The following is a 24,799-nucleotide window of genomic DNA, read 5'->3' as shown; positions in this document are numbered from 1 at the left end:
TGTCATTGATTAATGGGCAGATGTTGATGTAATTAATCAAGAGTTTATAGTTTTTTTATGAGATTTAAGTTGTAATGTTATGCTAACAAATTGATTCCTCGAATAAATTGCAGCCATAAATTATCCATTATCACTTTTTAATTACTTTCATTTTCAGTTATGATATATATTAATACTTTTATACTTGTTCCAATAAACTCAATTAAAATTTGAGTTTTTTAAATTAGAGGTGTCAATTCAAATCTTATAATGAAAAATACTAGATCAATAAAATGATTATCTCTTGTTATGTTACTTTAGTTATGCTATTTTTTCTATAACAATCAAATATTAACAGTTGACTATGAACAAATAAATATAATAAAATATACCTAAATATTTAGTTCAGTTGATACATAATTTCATCTTAAGCGATATCAAATGTTCACTTTTCTAGATTAAAAAGAAAAAAAAAGTAATGCATAATAATGTGACTCCTAACAAGCTTTTTTTTAATATGTAATTCAATAATTGATTTTTTTTGTGAATCATTTGAACCAAACCCTCTTCTATGATCCAAAATTCATGACAAAATTCCATTTTACTCTTTACATATTAAAGGAGTCTCTCCCTATCCATAAATTAAGAATATGAATCTTATGACTTCAACAAGTACAATTATTAGCTTTGATGTGGTTTGTGCAAAACCAATTGGGGGTTGAAATTAATAATTGAATTTCTAAGTATCATGTTCATGCATGCATGAAAAAGTAGAGAGTAGGCATATGCTTTCAAACAAAAATCCAATGTTGTAGCATGTGACAAAAGCTTAACTTCTTTTCACTTGAACTTGCACATTCATGGGAAAAAAAAAGTTTCATTCTTCAGCACTTATCCTTAGTTATCCAAAAGGAACCTAAAGGAAATGATATCAAAGAAAATTCCATAACTCATCACGGAATATATAAATTAGTTATGCCCTGCATATCTACTTTTTGTTTTTTAAATCATCAAAGGATTATGAAAATTAGATTATTAGTTTCCAATAAACCAAAAAGATTAATTACATATGTGATACCCCAATTATATTATATTAAACTTTGGATTTAGTACTTAAAATTAAAAAAAAACAAACAAACAAACAAACAAACAAATTACTGTGTAATCAATATGAAGGTATATATAAATTATTTATGTCTTGCATATCTTCTTTCTTATTTTTTAATTTTTTAATTTTTATTTAAAAAGGAACTACAATCTAAGATTAATATAAAACCCTTTCAAGCTATAGGCTTACACGTGTAAAACAGTTGTTTGGTAATTCAAAGTAATAAATTATTAGATCCCTCTAACTAAAACAATAAAAAAACAAATCCCAAATTTTATCATTTTACTAAGATAATTTTTTTATATTTTTATTATATTTAAATAAACCTTTAATCTTTAATTTGAACTTAAATAAATCATTGATTTTTAATTTATATCTAAATAAATTTTTAATTTTAATTTGTACCTAAACAAACTCTTTACATAAATTAATCTTTTGTTTGAAATAAGAGTTTATTTAATATAAATTCAAAGATAAGAGCTTATTTGGATGTAATAAAAATATAAGAATTTATTTAAGAAAAATAAAATAGTTTAAATGCTTTTTTAGTATGCTAGTGTTCCTTTTTCTTTCTTAATTTACCACCTTTTTTTGTCTTTAACTATGATTTGATTCCATTGCCGATTGATCATTGGATCAATTGATATGATATTAGAGTTAATGTTGGGAGAATGTGAGTTCAAAAAACTTATATACATAATGTCCTCATTAGCCAAATAAATATAAAAGTAAAAGGTTTAAAAGTAGATTAAAAAAAAAGTTATGATAATGTTTTGATTGTTTAAGAACCGTATCTTGAATTCTAATGTTTATCTAAATTCAATTATAAGTGTTGTTTTTATCAACTTTGAAATTAATGTCAAAGATATCTGTGCAACCCAACAATTTTTTAGCCTAAATTATTGGGCAAGATTAGGATATTTATTGATAAAGATATCTTCATTCCTCCAATTAGAAATTGTATGAATCCACCATTTCTTAGTTAGTTAGGTTGATGAGATTAACTAAAGGAGAAAATATTGTGGCAACTAATCATTGCTATTCCCTTCTTAATTAATGTCATTATCTAATCACAATCTCTCTATAATATAATTGTCTTAATGTTTTCTCCTTTTGGTATTATTAAAGTAAATTACAATTCTATGGCATTTTTTCTTTTTTTAGTTAAGAATTGTCCGACTTGAAAATAGTTATGCTAATTATTAAAGCATTTGAAAACTAACTATACAATAATTTAATTAATAAATCTAATTTGCTATTTGATATCACAAACTTTCACATTCTTAATTTTAAGCTAACGTAAAGAACAAATGTCAATCTTTTAAATGTGTTTATAAAATTTTTTTAAAAAAATTCAACAGATGTACCATATAATAATATTTGAGTCAATATGCTAATTTTAATATGAATAAATTAACTTTTTTATTTTAAAATCATTTAATATTATACATAAATCTCATAATTTAAAATACGATATAATAACTCGATACAAACACAACATGAATATAGGATATGAAAGTAATACGACTTAAAATTTTAACAATAATTATACATAAATTTAATAAAACTAAAAATATATATTATATATTTTTATATCGATACGAATTATAACACGTAATTTTCGTGTAAAATAATATATAACTATATGAATTTCAATATTATACATGACATGAATACAGGAACGATCAGATCTAATTATACATGTCCAAGTTGAAACAAATCAAAATCTAACACGTTCTCAATGGTTCTACATATATTCGGTCCTTAATTCTTCAAAGATTTGTGGAGAAGATGGATAGATTGCTGTGATATCTTCATCGCATGGCGTAAAGTATCTTCAATGATTCTGCTGGACATGTATTCTGTCTTTATTTCTGCAAAAGATTTGTTGAGAAGATTATAGTTAGATTGCTGTAATATCTTCACTGCATGGCATAAGGTATCTTAAATGATTCTGATGAGCTGAAAAAAAAAAAGTTCAAAAGAGTAACAAAGGCATATTTTATAGGATAATTTTTTTAAAATAATTTAATAAATAATTTAAATAATTAATTAATAAAGTTCAATATTAAGATTAATAATATATATAAATTATTAAAAATGTTATTTATAATTAAATTTTGATTGATATTTATTTGATCTATTGATTTTAATTTTCAATTTAAATTTTTGTTTGATTGTTTTTAATAAAAAAATTTCATAAATTTCACTTAAAAAACATCTTATAAATCTAATTTTTAATCAGTTTAATTATTTTTAAAAGTAGTATTCAGTAAATTTTGAATTCGAATTTTAATATTTAAAACTCATTTTTTTATTTCTAAGTTACAACTTTTCATATAAAAAATAAAAATAAAAATATATATTCTTTCAATATATATTTTTTAAATTAAATTTAAGTATTTTTTTATAAAATTGTATAACAAAATAATATTATAAATGAGATCCATGTTAAATTAATAGATTTAAATAGGCGACTTGATTTTACTAAAGAACAAAAGCAAATACACCCTTTTCTCTTTTTTTTTGTACTTTATTAATTTTAAATAAAAAATTAAATTAAATGAAAAAGTAAATTGTCAAACAATTGTGATTTATAGATAAAAATGTTAGGGTTTTAATAAGATTCAATTTTTTATAACTTTAAATATTATAAAAAAGGGAAAATATTGAATCGAGTAATGGAGATGTTCTGATATTCAAAAACTCAACTAGAGCAATATTTTCAATATATATATATATATATATATATATATATAACATAGAAAAACCTTTAAATTTTTTTTTCTTTGTCTCTTTCTCTTTATTCTCTGTCAAAATCCCAAAACAATCCAAAACACCAAAAGTCAAAGAAATACGCCAGGAAACACATGGCAAGCAAAGGTTGGATTTGAGGCAAAAGAAATATCCACTTGGGTGTTGACTGGTGCATCCTTGTGCCAAAAAACAGACACGAAAGGAATAGCTTCACATGGGTTTTTAGCCTTGGTTTTTCCTTGACTCCTGAAGACTTTCAACTCTTTCTTGGGCCTATAAATAGCTTAGACAGATTGCCAACAAACGATATCTCCTCAAATCAACATTCTTCACGTGCTCTCCTTCCCTGTAGCTTTCTCGTTCTGTTTTGCTTTGCTTTCCATTGCTGCTCTATCTGCCTTCTTTAGTCTATCTGTTTGTTTTTTTATCCACTGCAAGCATCCTTTTTGTTTGGTTTTTTTTTAGGGTCGTTTCTGTTAAGATCTATCAAAGTAGTTTTGTTCGTTGGTTGACAAAGAAAGCTTTTAAGAAAAACAAAACAGAAAAAAAGTTTTACTTTTTCTGGTATGGAAAACAAAAGGCAAGTGAGTAGTTCTTCTTCTTCATCATCATCATCATCATCTGTTTCTTTGGATCATCTCTTTGGTCCCAAGGACTCTTCTTCTTCTTCTTCATCCACAAGTGGGATTTTTGACACCATTTTCCCTCCTTCATCAACGGTAAAAAAAAAAAACACCTGGTTTTTAGACATTTTTCTCGTCAATTTGTATTCATAAATGATACAACCTTGTCAATTTGTCAATTTGTAAGAACATATAAATATCAGAATCACACAATGAATAAATGATGCAGCAATGGTGAGTAGAACAACATTGAGCAAATAAGCCGTATATGGAAAAGATAATTAAATTTAATGTATATGAAAAGCCAACCTGAAGAGTCCTTGTTGCAAATTCAACACCAATGGTTGACTTGGACTCCAAGCAAAACTCATTTCTTGTAAATCTTGAAAGAATGTTAGATTTTCCCACACCTGAATCTCCTATCAATACAATCTTGAATAGATAATCATATTCATGATCCACTCTATATGCCATTTACACTTGTCTTTTATGGTTTTCAAAACCTGCTACATCCAAAAAATAATAATAATAATTAATTTTTATTATATCAAACAATCCAAATTTAAAATTAAGAACTTAATTTAATCGATTGATATAGTCAGATGATATCTAATAAGTTTAAGATTCGAACATCAATACTTACAATCCTATTCCCTCGACCTCTTTTGTACAAAAAAAAAAATCCAAATTTGGCTTAACCACCATTACCCGGTATCCTGAATTTCTTCATGTAAGAAATCGGAAAACCAAATCCTAAGAACCTATTTATTTCCAATGAAATGAAGAGAAAAAGAAATGCTTCTGTTTCTTTCCTTTTTTCCTGTTCTTGAGAAACAAATAAGGTGTGAAAGAAGAGAAGAAACTAACCATAAAATGATGAATGATTAATATTAATTATTGATAGCAAAGGGTGATTAGTGAAATTCTAGAACTTGGTGTTTGTTTTGCTGAAAGTTCTTGCTCAGAGAGAGAGAAAGGCTCCTCAGGAGAAGGAGAGGAGACATTGCTTTCCATAGCCAAAGAAAGCAAACAGATTAGCGGATTAAAAGGCACTTAAAACGGTCTTTCAATGGGATCTAACCGGCTAAATTCGGCCACTCTAATAAAAAAGTGATCATGATAATTGCAAATGATTGAATTACACCTTCATGGCCCTTTGGCCTGTCAAAAATTTCATTATTAATTTGTCTCTGGATATTATTGTCTATGTCAAACAGTTGTTAGAACAAAGTAAAACTAGATCAAACCGGTTTCTTGCAAGCATGCATGAACCAACATTTAATACAAACCAAAAAATCAGAGTCTATGACTGCTTTGTCAATGTCATTTTTTGTTTTACGAAAGCTGCTATATTCATGCTACGACCAATAACATTGTAGATAGATTTGTTTAAGCATCAAATTATTCGTCTAAATCTAAAAATTTATTTAAATTTTTAAAAAATTTAAATAAAAAATTAAAATTTATTGAACAAATTTAAAGATAATTTTTAATCTGTTTAAATTTTAAATTAAATTTTGAATAAAAATTTTAAAATCTGAATTTGATTCGAATTCACGTATATATAAATTATTTATTTATATATATAAATTATATATAAATAAATTTATATATATAAATTAAAAATAAAAATTATATATATTATATTTATGTTTTTATATAATTTTTTTAATTTTTATATATATGTGAATTAAATATAATTTTATTAAATTAAATTTAATTATTTTTTTAATTTTTTATTAATTAAATTAAATTTAATATATAAATTTAAAATTTATTTTTTAATTTAAATAAAATTTTAAAATTTAAAATTTTATTTTAAATCAAATTTAAATAAATATATAAATTATTAATACCAATTATATAAATAAAGCGAGAAAAACACTCCCGCAAATAAACCTTCCTCCAATGAAAATTTTGCAATAAATGAAAAGATAGATACATCATAAAACAATAGAATAAAAATTTCTTAAAACATTAAAATTGATTTGACAAGACGATGAATTACTATCACACCTTATAATAGCAATTATGACATGATGGGAGTCCAAAATGATCGATTTAAATTAAATTTTAAAATTTTTTAATATTATTAATTATTAAAAAATATCAAATTAAATTTAATTCAATTCGAATTCACGATTAAAAAAATTCTTTGCTAAAAAGTCTTAAGTGAAGGTCAAGTGCTTACATCACCCACGTGAACCCAAAGTGACGATTCCAAGTTCCTATTTAATGTCTAAAAAAACAAAATCTAAATCAATGGTGGTGAGGCTTTGGATATTCATAACCACAAAAAAAAAAAAAAAAAAATTATAAGTGGAATAACGCGTTCATGAGCAATGTACCAAAAAACATGCTCATTAATTTGTTGAATGTATAAATGTGCATAGCTCATACTGATACTTGGACAAACACATTTTCCAACATAGAACTTGGAAATGTTTTTTATTTTATCATTATTTCAATGAAGGGCAGACGATATCTTCTTCAGTGCCTTCTCCTCCATGGCCTTCTCTTGGCTTTGCTTACTAGCAGAGCAGCATCCGATCATTCTCCATCCAATACCAATAAAAAGGCAATATTTATGTAAATGAATCAATTGGATTGTTCCTATATTTATATATATGCATATTTTTTAAGTCATTTTTTTATCATTCTTTCCTGGTTTGATGATCACGGAATATGTTTTAAGTTGTTTAACCTTATCTGGACAAATTTGTTCATGGCTGATGCATTTCATTTTTGTACTTTTGAACTTGCAGAGCTATATTGTCTACATGGGCGACCGCCCTAACGATGGAAGTTCCATATCCTTGCTTCATAGCAGAATGCTACAAGATGCCTTTGGCAGGTATAAGCAAATACCAATTGCTCACATTTGCATTGAAAATAATTTGCACCATTTGTGGGACTAAAAATGAATAGAAATGCAGATCAATGTATTAGGCTGGTTTGATTGCTATCAGTGATCAAGTAGTAAGAATTTACTTGGAGTTCATAGGCAATTTCGCACAAACAATTGAAAAGAAAACTAGTAAATTTGGAGGCAGTTTGCTTTGATACAAATAATTGTCTACTCCCATTAATATAAAGTTGAACAAGAAATCTAATAAGAAATAATACCAAGGCAAAGCTCTGTTATATTATTCTTGGTTCAAGTCATGATACTCTCTTGTATTTCATTTTCTGAAGGAGAAAAAGTTAAAGATAACGGCTACTTTCCAAATTCTAATTAGAGATGTTCATGAGTTGAGTCGAATCGGGTTTGAGTCAGACTCATGTTTAGTATTAATAACTTATATGTTTATCTAAACTCAACTCGACCTGGTCTGACTCAATATTTCAAGTTTCAAAATTTTTCTTATTAAAGCCCTCTTAAAATTTGAGCGAGCTTTTGAGTTTGGACGAGTACTCCAGCTATTGAATCAGTCTAATGTAGCAATTTCAAATTTATTAGAAAGAAAGCATGAACAATAATATATTGCAAGTAAGACCAGACAGTATGAAACAAAGAATTGTTCAAGTATATTGAGGTTGACTATGCAAATGGAAATGATGCAGTCAATTTTTTACAAAGTCAGTGATCTATAGCTACAAAAAGAGTTTTAATGGGTTCGTGGTGGAGCTAACCGAGGAAGAAGCACAAAAAATGGCTGGTAAGTGAGCATGATTTCGCCATGATCATCTCTTTTCTTGAAACGGATTAATCCATCTTTGGACATTTTAGGAATGGAAGGCATAGTATCTGTGTTTCCAAATGAAAAAAGAAATCTTCATACAACAAAGTCATGGGACTTTATTGGCTTCTCCCAACAAGTTGAAAGAGCAGCTTTGGAAAGTGATATTATCATTGGAGTTTTTGACACCGGAATTTGGCCTGAATCTGAAAGTTTTAATGACAAAGGACTTGGTCCACCTCCCAGCAAATGGAAAGGCAGGTGCCAAGTAGCAGCAGGCAATTTCACTTGCAACAAGTACTATGCATTACAAAAATTTGTTTGCTGTCTTGGAGAATCAATCAAATTAGTGCTTGAATTGTCTAACATTGCTGTATATTCAAATGCAGTAAGATCATAGGTGGACAATATTACCGCAGCTCTGGGTTTTTTGTCCCAAATGACATTAATTCTCCAAGAGATTCTGATGGTCATGGTACTCATACTGCATCAACGGCAGCTGGGAAGTTAGTTAATGGGGCAAACCTGTATGGCTTTGGTTCAGGAACAGCCCGAGGAGGGGTTCCATCTGCGCGTATTGCTGTGTACAAAATTTGTTGGTCAGATGGTTGTTTTGATGCTGACATTCTTGCAGCATTTGATGATGCAATTTCCGATGGGGTTGACATTATATCTATTTCAGTTGGAATATCATCAGGACAACCCTATTTCAAAGATTCTATTGCAATCGGAGCCTTTCATGCCATGAAAAATGGTGTATTGACTGTAACCTCTGCAGGTAATGATGGCCCCGACCGTTCAACCATCTCAAATTATTCACCATGGTCCCTTTCTGTGGCTGCTAGCACCATAGACCGCAAATTTTTCACCAAGGTGCAGCTTGGAAACAATAATATTTATGAGGTAATACCATTAATATCAGTTCAAGATGATAGGAAGTGAAACAAGAAGTATAACTATTAAGTAACCGATTAAGCTATAAACAACCACAATTGAATTTCCATTTAATGAAAAGTAGTTAGATATTGCAACTATAATTCCTTTGGTTTCAATACTTATTTGCTTATCTGGCATGTGTCCAGGGAATATCAATAAATACATTTGATCTCAAGAACGAAATGTACCCTATCATTTATGGCGGTGATGCACCCAACACTACTGCAAATTATACGGGGCGTTCGTCCAGGTTCGATCCAAACTGAGCCATTTTCTTAAAAAAAATCAATAATAAATTAGGCTTTAGAAGCTTCAAATTAATATGGGCATCATCACTAAATAAAAATACTACTAATATCCAAACTCAAATGAAAGGTGAGAAAAACAGATTTGGTTAGAAATTTCCTTTCCTAACTGGAAATAAAAGTATGAGAAACATCTAACTTATGAGTCTGATTACGGGTTGGTTCTTGAAGTACAGGTATTGCTTTACGAATTCACTAGACCAGAATTTGGTGAAGGGCAAAATTGTTCTTTGTGATGCAGCACTCAATGGGAGAGGACCTCTTTTTGCTGGTGCAGTTGGTGCAGTGATGCGAGACCAGGGTCCATATGATTCTGCTGACTTCTATCTTTTGCCTGCATCTATCGTTGATCTAGTCGATGGTGAAAAGATTTTTCAATATGTAAACTTGACAAGGTAGCAACAAAGTTTTAACACCCCTTTCTATTGTAACTGAAGACATCTAACACTTGAGTATGTATTTTTAAAACAAATTACAGTACCCCAACTGCAACTATATATAAGAGTAATGAGGCTAATGACTCACTTGCTCCTTATATAGTCTCTTTCTCATCAAGAGGTCCGAATCCAATCACACCTGACATACTCAAGGTAACTTGATGAAAAATTAATCTTTCTGTACGTATACCATTCTATATACGACTGATTATTACATTATATTGTTGTTAATAATTGCAGCCAGATTTGTCTGCACCAGGGGTTCACATTCTAGCTGCATGGTCTTTAGTTTCCCCTGTTTCTCAATTTACAGGCGATAATAGATTCGTGCCATTCAACATAATCTCAGGAACATCAATGTCTTGCCCACATGTTGCTGCAGCAGCTGCCTATGTTAAATCATTTCATCCCACATGGTCCCCTGGTGCTATTAAATCTGCCCTCATGACCACAGGTAATGGCCATGACTTGTTACATTAATTCCCTGAACTACAATTTTTTTTTTTTGTGACTGTAGTTAATTTTTCTGATCGCAATGTTCTTTGCAGCCTACCCTATGAGTTCCAGCATTAACTTGGACGCTGAATTTGCGTATGGCTCAGGCAATTTGAATCCTACCAAGGCTGTCAATCCTGGTCTACTATATGATTCTGAGGAAGTTGACTACATAAAATTTTTATGTGGACAAGGATATGGCACTCGATTTCTACGATTAGTAACCGGCGATAATTCTACTTGTTCTGAAGCTACCAATGGAACAGTTTGGGATCTAAACTACCCTTCTTTTGCTCTTTTTAGCTCACCCTTGAAACCTATTCACCATGCCTTCAACAGGACAGTCACAAATGTGGGATCACCAATGTCTATATATAGAGCAAAAGTGACTGTCCCAACAGGAGCACTTAAGATACAAGTTAATCCAAATGTTTTGTCATTCACATCTCTGGGGCAGAAGCTATCATTTGTATTAACAATTGAAGGAAAAACTGATAAATCTATAGTTTCTGCTTCTTTGGAATGGGATGATGGTGTGCACATGGTGAGGAGTCCCGTCGTTGTATTTATTTCAATATCATAATATCTTACAAATAGCTGTACTCTAATGACTCTGGGGACTCAAGTAAATAAGGAACTATGTAATTCTTGGGGGTTGAGTAAATCCCTGCTTATATAGTGGACAATCGTTTCCTTGTTGGCTTGTTGCTGCTTTCTGCAGCCTTGTTTGTTTTGTATCAGCTTTACTGCTTTCTATGGATACTAAAACTCTATAATTACTTCTCTTCTCTATAAAATCCATATACATAAAAAATTATTGTAGAAGAGACTGTTAAAATACTTGTGTTTATTGAACATTAAAACACTATTTTCAACCAACAATTTGCCAGAGCGGCTTTGGAAAAGAAATGTTATGATTGGAATTTTAGACTCCAAAATTTGGCCCAAATCTGAAAGTTTTAATAGCAAAGGAATTTGCCAAGCAGCACCCCACACGTTCACTTGCAACAAAGAATGCATCCTAAAAATATAAAAATTTGTTTAGTCTTGGACTTGGACTTGGAGAATTCAGTCAAATTACTGCTGGAATTGCCTAATATACATACCAAGTAGCTAAAATTAACAAGCTCTAAACCTAAAGTCTTAATAAGCCAGCCAAACCATACAATTTCATACCTAATAACCTAAATTGCTTAAAATGAAATGCCAATAGGGCAAAACTTCCATTGCCCAAAGTTCAAACCATATCTATCAAGAAAATTAAAAAAAAAAAAATTCAAACCCTACTGTTTTGGCTACAGTGCTACAAATCTCTATATATATCTGGTAAGCCAAAGTCCTCATCCAAAAGGAATTTATCATCAGCTGTGAACTCAAAATTATTGGCGAAATCTGAAAATTGCTGCTGCTGCTGCTGCTGCTGTATGTTAAAATTATCTTGGCCCATGGAATGGAACTGATCAGAAGGAATTGGTGACATATCTACGGCTGTTGGTATAAAATTACCATATTCAGACACAGCAGCCTGCTGAGAAAATATGGTTGAGTCAGGTTCCAGCATAGTATCAAAAGATTCGGGCAACTTTGGGAGTCCTCCAGATGAAGAATTATGATATATATTGTGGTAAAAAGGCATTGGATAAGTTTGTTGTGGCAGCATATTGAAGTCTTCAACTTGAAACTGTTGATCAGATAGAGGTAAAATCCCATATTCTTGCTTCTTGGTTTCAGTGTAAGCTGGAATTGCAACTTCAGCTCCCTCCTGTTTTTTATCAGTACCCTGCTGAGGGGTTTGAGGTTTTGGCTTTGCATCCTTCTGCTTCTTATACACTCTGCACAGTACCCAATCATCAAGCTGGAACAAAAAAAAAACATTAATTAAGTGATAAGCAATAATAAATAAAGATACAATTAACAAAGCTAGACTATGTCTATCACATATATGCTAGATACAAGTATAATTCAGAACTAAAGCAACATAAAAAGAAGAAGAAAAGGTTACCCTCATGTCATCATTACTAGCTCTTTCTCTTGGTGGAGGATTACTTAATACATATTCATGCATAATCCAATTCGTCTTAACACCGTGAGGTTGCTTCCCCCTGCAGAAGACTAAAGTCTTCTTGAATCCAACTAAATTTCCTTTACACTTGACAAGCTTATCAGCTCCAGTTGCCTTCCAGAATCCATCGCCAGCTCCTCTCTCTGGTCTTGTGCCATTGCGGTATTTGCGGTCTCTTGGAGTGAAGAAATACCACTCATTCACAACTCCATTTGATGACTTATTATTACTGATCTCTATTCTCAAAGACAAAGAAAAAAGACCCTTCATTATAAAAACTGCTATAGAATTGGAAACTATACATATATATACTATATCCTGCTTAGATTTTCTTCAATTTCCATCAGGATTGTATCGAATATTTCATGTGATAAAACGAGTGAGACATGAAATATTAACATATCAATAGTTGCATGAAATTATCTCAACTTATCAGAATAAACAGCTCTCTACTAAAAAAAATCATGCAACAATCATCTAGAAAAGATAGTTTCTCTCTCGATTTTTTTTTTCTTCAACACCTGCAATCTTCTGATTTCAAGAAAACCCTAAAGAAAACGAGGGTATGAAATAGAAACCTGTAAGGGTATCAGGATCATAGTTATAGAGTTGAACCTCCCTGATTCTATTCTGTGGCAACGGTTGATTGTAAACTTTCCTCCTCAAATAAAAATCAACAAGCTCAAAATCAAGCGGCTTGAATCGATAACCCTACGGAAGCGACTTCAGGAATGCTTCTTCTTCTTCCTTGGACTTGGAGATCATCCGATGCACCCTAGGCTTTGCTAATACAGAGCCACCATTAATACCTTCTTTCATCACACTAATCTCTCGGATAAAAGGTAAAAAGAAAATTCAGAAGAACATAAATTAATAGATTTTGTTTACCAGTATAATAACAAATAATATTATACTTTTTTACGAAAAAGTAGAATAAGCATGACATGAGAGAGGAATTCAACACATAAAAACGAAAAATACACGACTTAAAATTTTATAAAAAGTTATTAAAAAATATTTATTGTTTTACGTGTAAATATTATAATTTTTATATTTTACATATATTAAATATTAAATAAACAAACATGAATACATAAGTTCAAAAAAAATTAAAATACATAAATTATCAAATTTATAAAAACAAATAGCTGAAAATTTTTTGTTATTTTAATTAATTTTTTGGTCAATGTATAACTATAATTAGTTTATACAATTCTTGTTAACTTCAATCAGTTAGTTAACTTACCCAAATATATCATCTTTCAAAAAAAAAAAAATCAAATATATCCAATTTGTACAACGACGTAAGAATTCTAATAGATTTTAAATTCTTATAAATATTACTACAGTTAATATTATTTTATTATTATATAATACTAAAAAATATTACAATATTTCTTATTTCATATTTGGATAAATAAAATGTTATTGATTATATTTTTCACTTATAATTAATAATGAAATTTGATTATATTGCTTATGATATTTGCAATTAGAGCTCTCGTTTTACATGGTTCATCCTAACCTGCAGTTTTACTTTGTCTCATGCTTGTTAGCTGCCATGGGACATCGAATGATTGAAAGGCTTAACTAATTTCTTCTGATTTTACTTCTTTTTTTTTCCTTGTTTCTCCCGATGGAAAGAAAAAACACATACTACAAACTCGTACACCCAAAGTAGAGATGTATGTCTAGAAATTTCAATCAAAAAGCCTTTGCATTTCAATTCTCATCTGCTCCTTACCATGAATTTTGATCCTGATCCCATATTAAATCAGCTTAAGGTCGTGGAGTTTGAAACTATAACAAACTTTTGAATGTTCAAATTATCTCCAGAAAAAGTGGTTCATGTAGCCGATAGACCAGTTCAGGGTTAAATTATCCGCTTAAATTCAAAGGTTCAATCAAATTTTGAAAAAATTTAAACAAAAAATTAAAATTTATTAAATTAGTTTGGATATAATTTTTAAATTTGTTTAAATTTTAAGTTGACTCTTGAACAATTAAGCCTTAAACAAAAGAATTAAAATCTTAACCCAGCCCAACCCAGCTCAAATAAATATAAATAATTAAAATATTATAATTGTATAAATATATATAAATTTTTATTTTTATATTTTATTTTTTTTAAAAAATTTAAAATTTTTTATTATATAAATTAAATTTAATGGGTAAATTTGATATTTATTTTTTTAATTTAAGCAAAATTAAAAAAAAAATTGAAGCTCAAAATATCAGGCCTAATTGGAACAAGCATATGAGCTCTTAATATTAAATATGAACTCAGCTTGACCCAATTATGAACACCTTTGACAATCGTTGATTTAAACAATTAATCTAAACTTTGGTCAATAGATTTATGTAATCCCTTATCTATCTCAAAACTATGAATCCATCCCTTATTCGAAAACTGTAGGCTCTCCCTACCCAAAAAATTCTCTAAGAAACAGTGGCGTATGGTAGTTTATATTGATATGTAGTAATCAAATATTGAAATGGTTAATTGGTCAAAAATGCAAATAAAATAAAATAAAACTCCACCATATTTACTATTTTTCACACATGAAAGAGAGAAAATTAATCCCCAAGAGTTAAGAAACAGTGGAAATATGCACTTGAGAGAAAGTTTGATGCAAGAGCAAGAGTACATATCCAAATCCACCCATTCTCAATAATGCACTTACAGTACTTTGTTATAAGTTTCTTAATCCAAACAATATGTACTACATGTTTTGAACGGTTCGATTCAAATGCCAATTATATGCGACAAAAATGAACATTTGAATAATTTCTGTTGTAATCAGCACTTTTGGCAGAAATAACACTGTTTCATAAGTAGTAAAAGCCGGCCATGGCCACCTTTCTTCCATTTGCGAGCTTAACAATGATTAGTTTGTTTCAGAAATTAAAGCCATGGAGCTCATTCCTAGTACAATTAATCAATGCTTATGTATAGCCCCTTCCAATGGAGCTTATTCATACTACAAAACTTGCCAATGGTGGTCCAGACTTCTCCTTTGACATGGCTTATGCTCATCTGATTCACTGTCAGCACGCTTGTTGGTTGCCATGGAGCCTCTGATGAGAGACAGGCAAACAGAGTTTTCCATGAAACCCGAGTTTATTTGGTTGATTTAGGAATTAGAATTAGTTCTGATACGTCTAATTGTTTTGTTGAACAAGGTCTACATTGTTTACATGGATGACCTTCCAAAGGGTGAGGTCTCTGCTGCAAGCCTTCACACCAGCTTGCTTCAGAATATTGTTCCCAGGTTTGTCAATTGTCATTTATTTTCCTTGCATTTGAATGCAAGTTTTACTCAACTTTGATTCACCATTTCATATATAATTACTTCTATTTGTGAATTGCATTCAGAAGTGCTGCATCAGACATTTTGCTCTATAGCTACCATAGGAGCTTCAATGGATTTGCAGCCAAGTTGACCGAGGAGGAGGCAGAGAAACTGAGAGTTCTCTGACATTGAGATGCTTCTTTAATAGATTTAAATATTATTTTTTGGTGAAATTATGGAAAGAACTCCCTTTTTTTGTTATTTTTTTTAATAATTGAGGCTTTTGGAATTTCAACTGGGATGCAGTGGGAGTAAATATTCAACGTTTTATCAATAGATCACGCGGCTATCCAAAAAGGTGACTGGAAATATTTTTCTTCAGGAAAGGAAGGGATTGCCTCTGTGTTCCAAAAGAAGCAGCTCCACACATCAAGGTCATGGGAATTCATGGTCTTCTCCAAAAAAGTGAAAAGATCAGTTATTGAGAATGATATTGTTGTTGGAATGCTTGACACAGGGATATGGCCAGAATCTGAAAGTTCTAACGACACAGGATTTGGTCAACTTCCTGAAAAATGGAAGGACACTTGCCAAAAGTCATCTAATTTCACTTGCAACAAGTAAAAATAATTGTACAAAGCTTTATCATAACACACATAAGCAGATAAAAATCATTTATCAAATGTTGATTGGTCTTTCATAATCCCTTTCAGGAAAATAATTGGAGCTAGATCCTAGATACTACCGGGCTGATGGAGAATTCGGTTCAGATGATTTCGAATCTCCAAGAGACTCAGATGGTAATGGGAGTCACACTGCATCAACAGCTGCAGGTGGCTTAGTTAGCCAGGCAAGTTTATATGGCCTTGCCGAAGGGATGGCTCGTGGAGGGGTTCCATCTGCCCGCATTGCAGTGTACAAGATATGTTGGTCTGATGGTTGCCATCATGCAGACATGCTTGCAGCATTTAATGATGCAATAGCCGATAGTGTTGACATTATCTCTCTTTCAGTTGGGGGTTCCTTTGCATCCGATTATTTTGAAAACTCCATTGCTATTGGAGCTTTCCATTCAATGAAGAATGGGATCCTGACGTCCAACTCTGCTGGTAACAATGGTCCTGATCCTGCATCAATTGTGAATCTTTCACCTTGGTCTCTATCTGTAGCTGCTAGTACCATAGATAGAAAGTTCGTGAGGAAGGTGAAACTCGGTAATGGTGAAATTTATGAAGTAATTAAGGGGATTCATTTCTGCTACTCCTATGCCAACTCTTGAATTAACCAGTTTTATATATGATTAATGTAGGGAACATCTATAAATACATTTGATCTCGATGGAAAAATGTACCCTTTCATCTATGGTGGAGATGCCCTGGACATTTCACAAGGTTTTGTTTCCCAGGATTCCATGTAGCATTGAGCATTGAGATTGCAAAATGCAGACCTTATGCTACATTAATGAATGTTATCTTGATGTCGAAAAATTCGTTATGGATTGCAGGTATTGCTTGCCAGGGTCATTGAACGAAACATTAGTGAAAGGAAATATTGTTTTTTGCGAAGATTACAGCAATGCTGAAGGTGCAATGGAGGGAGGAGCTGTTGGTGCTGTATTTCAATATGAAGGAAACAAAGATAATGAATTCAGTTACCCTCTACCTCTTTCCAACTTGAACATGGATGATGGAAGAACTGTTTTCAACTACGTTAACTCAACAGAGTATATGCCAAGTTCTCTATATAATATTTATCCGTAAAAGTTTAATCAGAGGCCGAATATTATTAATTTAGTTGCATTACTTTGATTAGAAACCCAACTGCAACAATATACAAGAGCATCCAAGAATATAATCAGTTTGCCCCGTACTTTGCTTCATTTTCATCTCGAGGGCCTAACCCTATCACAGCAGATATCCTCAAGGTAAATGAAATAGTTTTCTCCATTTTCTGTTAAATTTCCTTCCTTTTAAGTTCTAATTTCTTGATTTGAGGCAGCCTGATCTTACAGCACCTGGGGTTGATATTTTGGCTGCATGGTCTGGAAATACCACTGTGACAGCAACCGAAGGTGATGCAAGAGTAGTTCCATACAATATTGTTTCTGGCACATCCATGTCTTGTCCACATGCAACTGGGGCAGGTGCTTATGTTAAGTCATTTCATCCGACATGGTCTCCTGCTGCCATTAAGTCTGCTCTAATGACAACAGGTATTAGTTTTATGCAAGATCAAAATTGCATTTTGAAAACGGCCATATGTAGACATGAAATGTTTATCAAAGAGCTTTTGAATTCTCACATCTAAGTAGAATCCATCTAATTTTTTGCAGCTTTTCCAGTGAGTGCTGAGAACAACATTGAAGGTGAGTTTGCGTTCGGGGCAGGTCACATAAATCCTGCACTACCGGCCCAACCCGGATTGATATATGATACCGGGAAGATTGATTATGTTAAATTTTTGTGTGGACGAGGATATAGCCCTGCATATCTACAGCTCAGAACTGGAAATAATAGCAGTTGTTCTGAAGAAACAGATGGAACAGTGTGGGATCTAAACTACCCTTCCTTTGCATTATCTGCTACTCCTGGAAAATCTATCACTAGACACTTTCATGGGACGGTAAAAAATGTTGGTTCAGCTGTGTCAACTTACAAGGCAGTTGTTAGGGCTGCACCAGGACTTAAAATCCAAGTTCAACCAAGTGCACTTTCTTTCAATTCTCTTGGCCAAAAGGAATCCTTTGTTGTGACTATTAGAGCTGAAGTTGGCAACTCTATTATCTCTTGTTCTTTGACCTGGAATGATGGCCTGCATCAAGTGAGGTGCCCTATTGTTGCTTATGCTTCGATAATCGAATGAATATTGAAGAAGATCCAAGTTATTTTTATTATCAATCTGTTTGTTGTATGTATTTTACTCTTTTAGTTTCATCTACATAATGATTGAATCTTGCATGCAACTAATTCAATATTGTAAATACAATTGTTTTCATGCAGTTGAAAACTATGAAAGTGTCAATGTATGATGGAAAAATAAAATGAAAGTGTGCAGAATCTCATACTAAATTTATGTCTTTGTTGTTGAAAAAAAAAATTAGAAAACTAGCATTATTATATTGATATTCATAATTAATTACGATGATTATATAAATGGATTATATAATATATATTGTTCTAAAAAGAAAAAAAATAAATTCAATTGATTTTACTTTAATTAAAAAACTTGATGCAATGAATATAAAATAAATTAATATGTACAATAATTTTATGCATATTTTCCCATCAATTTTGACTTTTTTTCATTTTCCCTTTGTATATATATTTATAAAAAAAATTACTTATATGTGAAAAATAAAATTTAAAAAAAGTAAAAAATATTTTTTATTTTTTTAAAATACATGGAAACAAAGATTATTCATACCCATTAAATACAAAAACAAAAAAATTAGAATGTAGGTAAATTTGAAATACTCATTGAAAATAGGTAGAAGGATGAGTATAATATAAAAAAAATTGAGAATGAAAAATGCTCCACCTATCCCGCATCCTAACTATTGAAATTTCTAAAAACAAAAGGATTGTTGATTTAAGTTTACGATTGGAGACATTTCTGAAGTTGGAATATTGACATTTAAAATAAAATTAAATAAAACTACACGTATAGGCTTTTAAAATTAAAAAAAAAATGGTAAAAGTGAATTTTAAAATATGAATTCTCACTTTATTTTTAAAGAAAAATATATTTCATTGTAAGCTTATTAATGCCTATATTTTTTTTATAATTTATTTTTTTATCAATTTTTCAATTAAAATTATGAAAATGAAATTTACAAGAATTAAAAATCGAACTTCAATCTTATATTAAAATGAATGAACCATCTAGAATAAACTTAAAAGTTCGCCTTGATGCTTTGAGTTAAAAAGTGTTTTGTATGAAGACAATTGGCACAATAGATTGGGAAAGATCTTATATGAACATACCCAAAGGTAAACCTTTACTAAGGGCACCCAACTTGGCAGCTATACTATTACCAGTTGCCACAAAATAAGAGTAATTAAGAATTCATAACAAATCTCGAGAATTCCAAAGCAATCCTGCCAATCCATGAACAAAATCAATCAAATTTTCACCTTGGAGACATAAGCTATATTTTTTATTGCCATAAGCTTCATTTACGTGAAAACTAGCTCGAAATGGTAAGTTTATAAAACAAAAAAACAATTTGTGAGGTCAACTATATATATTCCAATCTTTTACTTGAATTTTTTAAACAATAAAATCAAATTCAATCTCATCAAACTCTCATTATATGCGTTATTTCTGCAAATGTACTATTAATTAAAAGAAAAGGAAAGGGTAGCTTCTTTTTTTTTTGTTTTCATAATTTTTTATATAAAAAAGATTACAATCTTGACATAAAATAAGAAATTACAAGTATTGATATTTGAATTCTAAATATATTATATATCATTTTTTAATTATAGTCGCATAAACCAATTAAACTAAACTATAAATTTTTCATTTTATGTTTAATTTTTGCATGAACCTTCTTTGAATAAAAGGATTGCAAGTGCTGCATATAGCAATTGCCAGAACCATCGCATTTTTAGGATGGAGGACAAAATTGCACTATATTCATGGCTTATTCTTCTTTCCATCCTTATTATCAAGCTCTTGCTTGGAACAAGAACCAAACACAAGAACCTACCCCCAAGTCCTTTTGCACTTCCAAGCCTAGGCCACCTCCATCTCCTCAAGGAACCTCTCCACCGATGCATCTTCACCCTCTCACAAAACCATGGTCCAATCTTCTCCCTCCAGCTCGGCTCCCGCCTCGCCGTCGTCGTGTCATCACCCTCCGCCGTGGAAGAATGCTTCACCAAAAACGAAATCATTTCTGCTAACCGCCCTCTCTTTTGGGCAGGCAAGTATGTTGGCTACAACTACATCAATGTAGGCTTAGCTCCATATGGTGACCATTGGCGCAACCTTCGTCGTATATTCAGACATGAAATACTCTCTCCAACTTGCTTGAAATTGTCTTCGGCAATTCGGATGGACGAAGCCAGGATTTTACTGAAAAAATTGTACAATGTTGTTTCTAGCCAGGATGATAGTTTCGTCAAGGTAAAGTTGAAACCAATGTTGTCAGAATTCATATTCAATATCAGAATTTTTGCAGGAAAACAATACAATAATGGAGAACAAGTGACAGGAAAACTAGAAGGAAAAAGACTACAGAAGCTTGTAGAAGATCTTTTTCAGATGGGAGTCTCAGGAAATGTAGGAGATTTTTTCCCTTCATTGCAGTGGATTGATTTTCAAGGATTCAAGAAGAATACAGTGAGACTTTTCAAAGAAACAGATGCATTCTTGCAAGATTTGATTGATGAGCATAGAATGAATAAAGGTGATTTTGAGAGGGAAAGCACCATGATCAGCCACTTGCTTTCTTTGCAAGAATCACAGCCTCAGTATTACACTGATCAAAACATCAAAGCCCAGATGATGGTACTTAGTCACATTCTGCTTTTTTTATATTTATTATTTTTGTTCAAGTGACTGGCACAATCTAGAGTAACATGCATCAATCATTCATGATTTTTGTATAAGTAAAATAACTCATTATCTTTAAATGCATCAATCATTCAAGATATGTGTGTTTTTTATTAAGCAACCATTAAAAATATTTTTAATGTGTTTGTTTTGATAATGCCCAGGACATGCTAAATGCATCCATCGATACAATAATGTCAACGGTAGAATGAAGCATGTCCAATTTACTCAACAATCCAAATGCATTGGAAAAGACTATAGCTGAGATAGACTGCCTTGTTGGCCGAGACAAATTGCTAGCTGAAGTTCATGATCTACGCAAACTAAATTATTTACAAAACGTAATCTCTGAGACCCTTCGACTAAACTCGATAGCACCACTCTTATTCCCCCATGGATGCTCGGATCATAGCACCCTAGGAGGGTATCACATTCCTAAGGACACTATGTTGTTAGTCAATGCATGGGCAATTCACAGGGACCCCAAGCTGTGGGATGAGCCAACAAGTTTTAAGCCTGACAGGTTTGGACATGGAGAAATTGATCATGAAACTAATTATTAGCTAATGCCATTTGGGATGGGAAGGAGGTCTTGCCCGGGAATGGATCTAGCTCGCCGTGCTGTTGGCTTGGTTTTGGGGTCAGTGATTCAGTGCTTTGAGTGGAAAAGAGTTGGTGAAAAGGAAATTGACATGACTGAAGGCAAAGGTGTGACTATGCCTAAAGCTGAACCTTTAGAGGCCTTGTGCAAAGCACGCAACATGGCAAATAAGCTGATGTCTTGACTGAAGTACCAGTGAACCAGTCTGAACTTATGAATAATAAAATTAATTCTATGTTTTATACATTCTTTTTTGTTATAATTCTAAAGTCATATGCTTCCATTTACTAGATATCAAGGGATCGAGCTCGATTATCAAGTTAATATGACAAATTTGATAATAATACTTCATAGTTTTTTAGTATAAAAGAAATTATAGTTTGAGAATATGAGAAGAGGTTATAGGAATCGGGAATTGAATCTTATACTTATCAAATATCATCTCTTAAAAATGATTATATAATTCAACTGAATTAAGTTCAATATTCAAATTTTCAATTTTCTTTTCTAAAAAGTGGTATAAAAAAAAAGATTGGCAATCATATATAAGATCCAGATTACCAGAGAAATGGATTTTGCTTTAATTTATTCATATTTCAACTTTGATTGATAACATGAAACCAATCTCTTCTGTCAGATAAAACCAGAATGTGATTAACCTATTCATGGAAGTTTTCTGTCACTTTTTGTTTCTTTTCTCCTTTTGTTTTTGTCAATTAAGTTTTTTTTTTTTTTTTAGATTCATTCCATGAATCCAAGATAATTAGTTCCCTAGTTTTGATATCATTAAATTATTTTTATTTCTTAAGTTTATATTTAATTTTTTATTTAAACGTTAACATTAAGTATTAACAATGTAAAAAAAATCAAAAATAAAAATATTAAGTGGCAATTGACTGTAAAAATCCTTAACTTACTAGAAATTTCTGAATTCCTAGATTATGGTTATAATTAAAAAATATCTTTTTGTTAGAATGTAAAAATAAAACTTCACTGTTTCCTTTTTAACAAAAACTTTACTGTATTTTAAGTCTGGAGAAATATTATATAGTAAGTAAATTACATGTTTTTTAATAAATTTCGTAAATTATTTTGAAAAATTCCAACTTAATTGTTTGAATATGTGAATATGTAAATATATATATGCACCTATTATATTAAGACAAATACTCATGTACAACTTTCTCATTGAATCTTAAATTCGCATTTTTTTTTTCACTTATGCATGCTCTTTATTTTTAAGCTTTTATGTGAGAATGGATATAGAATTTCATCTTTTATTGTGTGTAACCTAAACAATAAATTAAAAAAAAAAAATTAATAGATAGCATGAGCATATATGTCCATGGGTCAGATCAAATTAGGTCCAATTGATCTTTAAAATTTTTTGTCCAAAACCTAATTCGATTCATGAAGTCTAACAGACCTGATTATTGTTCCAAAAATACTAAAATATTAAAAAAAAATTATATTAATATTTTATATATTTTTTAAATTAAATTTAAATAAAAAATGATTTTTAATCCATTAAACTAGATTTCAGCTTCAAAACTCATGTCCCATCAGACAGGTTTAGACATGAGCCACTTGGTTAAGAAACATACAATCAAAGACACAAAAAGTCAATTTAATTCACCAGCTTGAAAGAATCAACTCTATATATGTTGAAACATGAAAATTGCTCACAAATGTATGGCATATTGTCTTCATATTCTGACAACCTAGGAATGTTCTTCACTTTGTTGCAATTTGACTAGTGGATCAAATTCCTTGGTGGGTGTTGAATTTCTAAACTGAATTTATATTAATTGGAATGTCAGATCACTACTTTTGAATCAAGTTGGAATTAATTACAGCCATGCATAATTAATTATCTTCTTACATCAAAGTAATAATTACTAAAAATAATGAAACATTAGTGGAGAATAAATAATCATAACTTAATTGTTTAAACATTTTTGGTTAAAAAAAACTATGCGTTCAAAAATTGTATCAACTATGGTTACTTTCATTTTGAGTTATGATATATATTAATACTTTTATACTTATTCCAATAAATTCAATTAAAATTTGAGTTTTTTAAATTAGAGGTGTCAATTCAAATCTTATAATGAAAAATACGAGATCAATAAAAGGATTATCTCTTGTTATGTTACTTTGGTTATGCTATTTTTTCTGTAACAATCAAATATTAACAGTTGACTATGAACAAAAATAAATATAATAAAATATACCTAAATATTCAGTTCAGTTGATACATAATTTCATCTTAAACGATATCAAATGTTCACTTTTTTAGATTAAGAGAAAAAAAAAAAGTAATGCATGATAATGTGACACCTAACAAGCTTTTTTTAAATATGTAATTCAATAATTGCTTATTTTTTGTGAATCATTTGAACCAAACCCTCTTCTATGATCCAAAATTCATGACAAAAATCCATTATACTCTTTACATATTAAAGGAGTCTCTTCCTATCCATAAATTAAGAATATGAATCTTATGACTTCAACAAGTACAATTATTAGCTTTGATGTGGTTTGTGCAAAAACAATTGGGGGTTGAAATTAATAATTGAATTTCTAAGTATCATGTTCATGCATGCATGAAAAAATAGAGAGTAGGCATATGCTTTCAAACAAAAATCCAATGTTGTAGCATGTGACAAAAGCTTAACTTCTTTTGCACTTGAAATTGCACGTTCATGGGAAAAAAAAAGTTTCATTCCTCAGCACTTATCCTTAGTTATCCAAAAGGAACCAAAAGGAAATGATATCAAAGAAAATTCCATAACTCATCAACGAATATATAAATTACTTATGCCTTGCATATCTACTTTTTGTTTTTTAAATCATCAAAGGATTATGAAAATTAGATTATTAGTTTCCAATAAAGCAAAAAAATTAATTACATAAGTGATACCCCAATTATTTTATATTAAACTTTCGATTTAGTACTTAAAA

General features: G+C 30.5%; 2 protein-coding genes and 2 pseudogenes across 2 annotated transcripts; 3 read left to right on the top strand and 1 right to left on the bottom strand.

Moving 5' to 3' along the window:
- The first annotated feature begins 6,880 nt into the window (after window positions 1-6,880).
- LOC111296824 (cucumisin-like) lies at window positions 6,881-11,108 on the top strand. Its single transcript, XM_089740638.1, has 10 exons — window positions 6,881-7,045; window positions 7,233-7,321; window positions 8,032-8,126; window positions 8,198-8,444; window positions 8,537-9,050; window positions 9,230-9,333; window positions 9,565-9,783; window positions 9,867-9,978; window positions 10,066-10,279; window positions 10,374-11,108. Exons 1-10 carry the CDS (start codon window positions 6,935-6,937, stop codon window positions 10,901-10,903), a joined length of 2,235 nt encoding a protein of 744 aa, XP_089596764.1. The 5' UTR covers window positions 6,881-6,934; the 3' UTR covers window positions 10,904-11,108.
- A 101-nt stretch (window positions 11,109-11,209) lies between these two features.
- On the bottom strand, window positions 11,210-12,818 carry LOC111297580 (uncharacterized). Its single transcript, XM_022892248.2, has 2 exons — window positions 12,323-12,818; window positions 11,210-12,175 (listed from the first exon to the last, which is right to left on the bottom strand). Exons 1-2 carry the CDS (start codon window positions 12,650-12,652, stop codon window positions 11,624-11,626), a joined length of 882 nt encoding a protein of 293 aa, XP_022747983.2. The 5' UTR covers window positions 12,653-12,818; the 3' UTR covers window positions 11,210-11,623.
- A 2,173-nt stretch (window positions 12,819-14,991) lies between these two features.
- Window positions 14,992-18,537, top strand: LOC111286967 (cucumisin-like; annotated as a pseudogene).
- Window positions 18,538-20,289: 1,752 nt separating this feature from the next.
- LOC111297585 (cytochrome P450 81Q32-like) lies at window positions 20,290-22,103 on the top strand (annotated as a pseudogene).
- The last annotated feature ends 2,696 nt before the right edge of the window (window positions 22,104-24,799 follow it).

This window comes from Durio zibethinus, chromosome 12, assembly GCF_047325235.1.
Source record: "Durio zibethinus cultivar Kanyao isolate XHJ-2024 chromosome 12, ASM4732523v1, whole genome shotgun sequence".
Lineage (NCBI taxonomy): Eukaryota > Viridiplantae > Streptophyta > Magnoliopsida > Malvales > Malvaceae > Durio > Durio zibethinus.
Note: the sequence above shows the minus strand (reverse complement) of the source record. Positions and strands in the feature narration are given on the sequence as shown.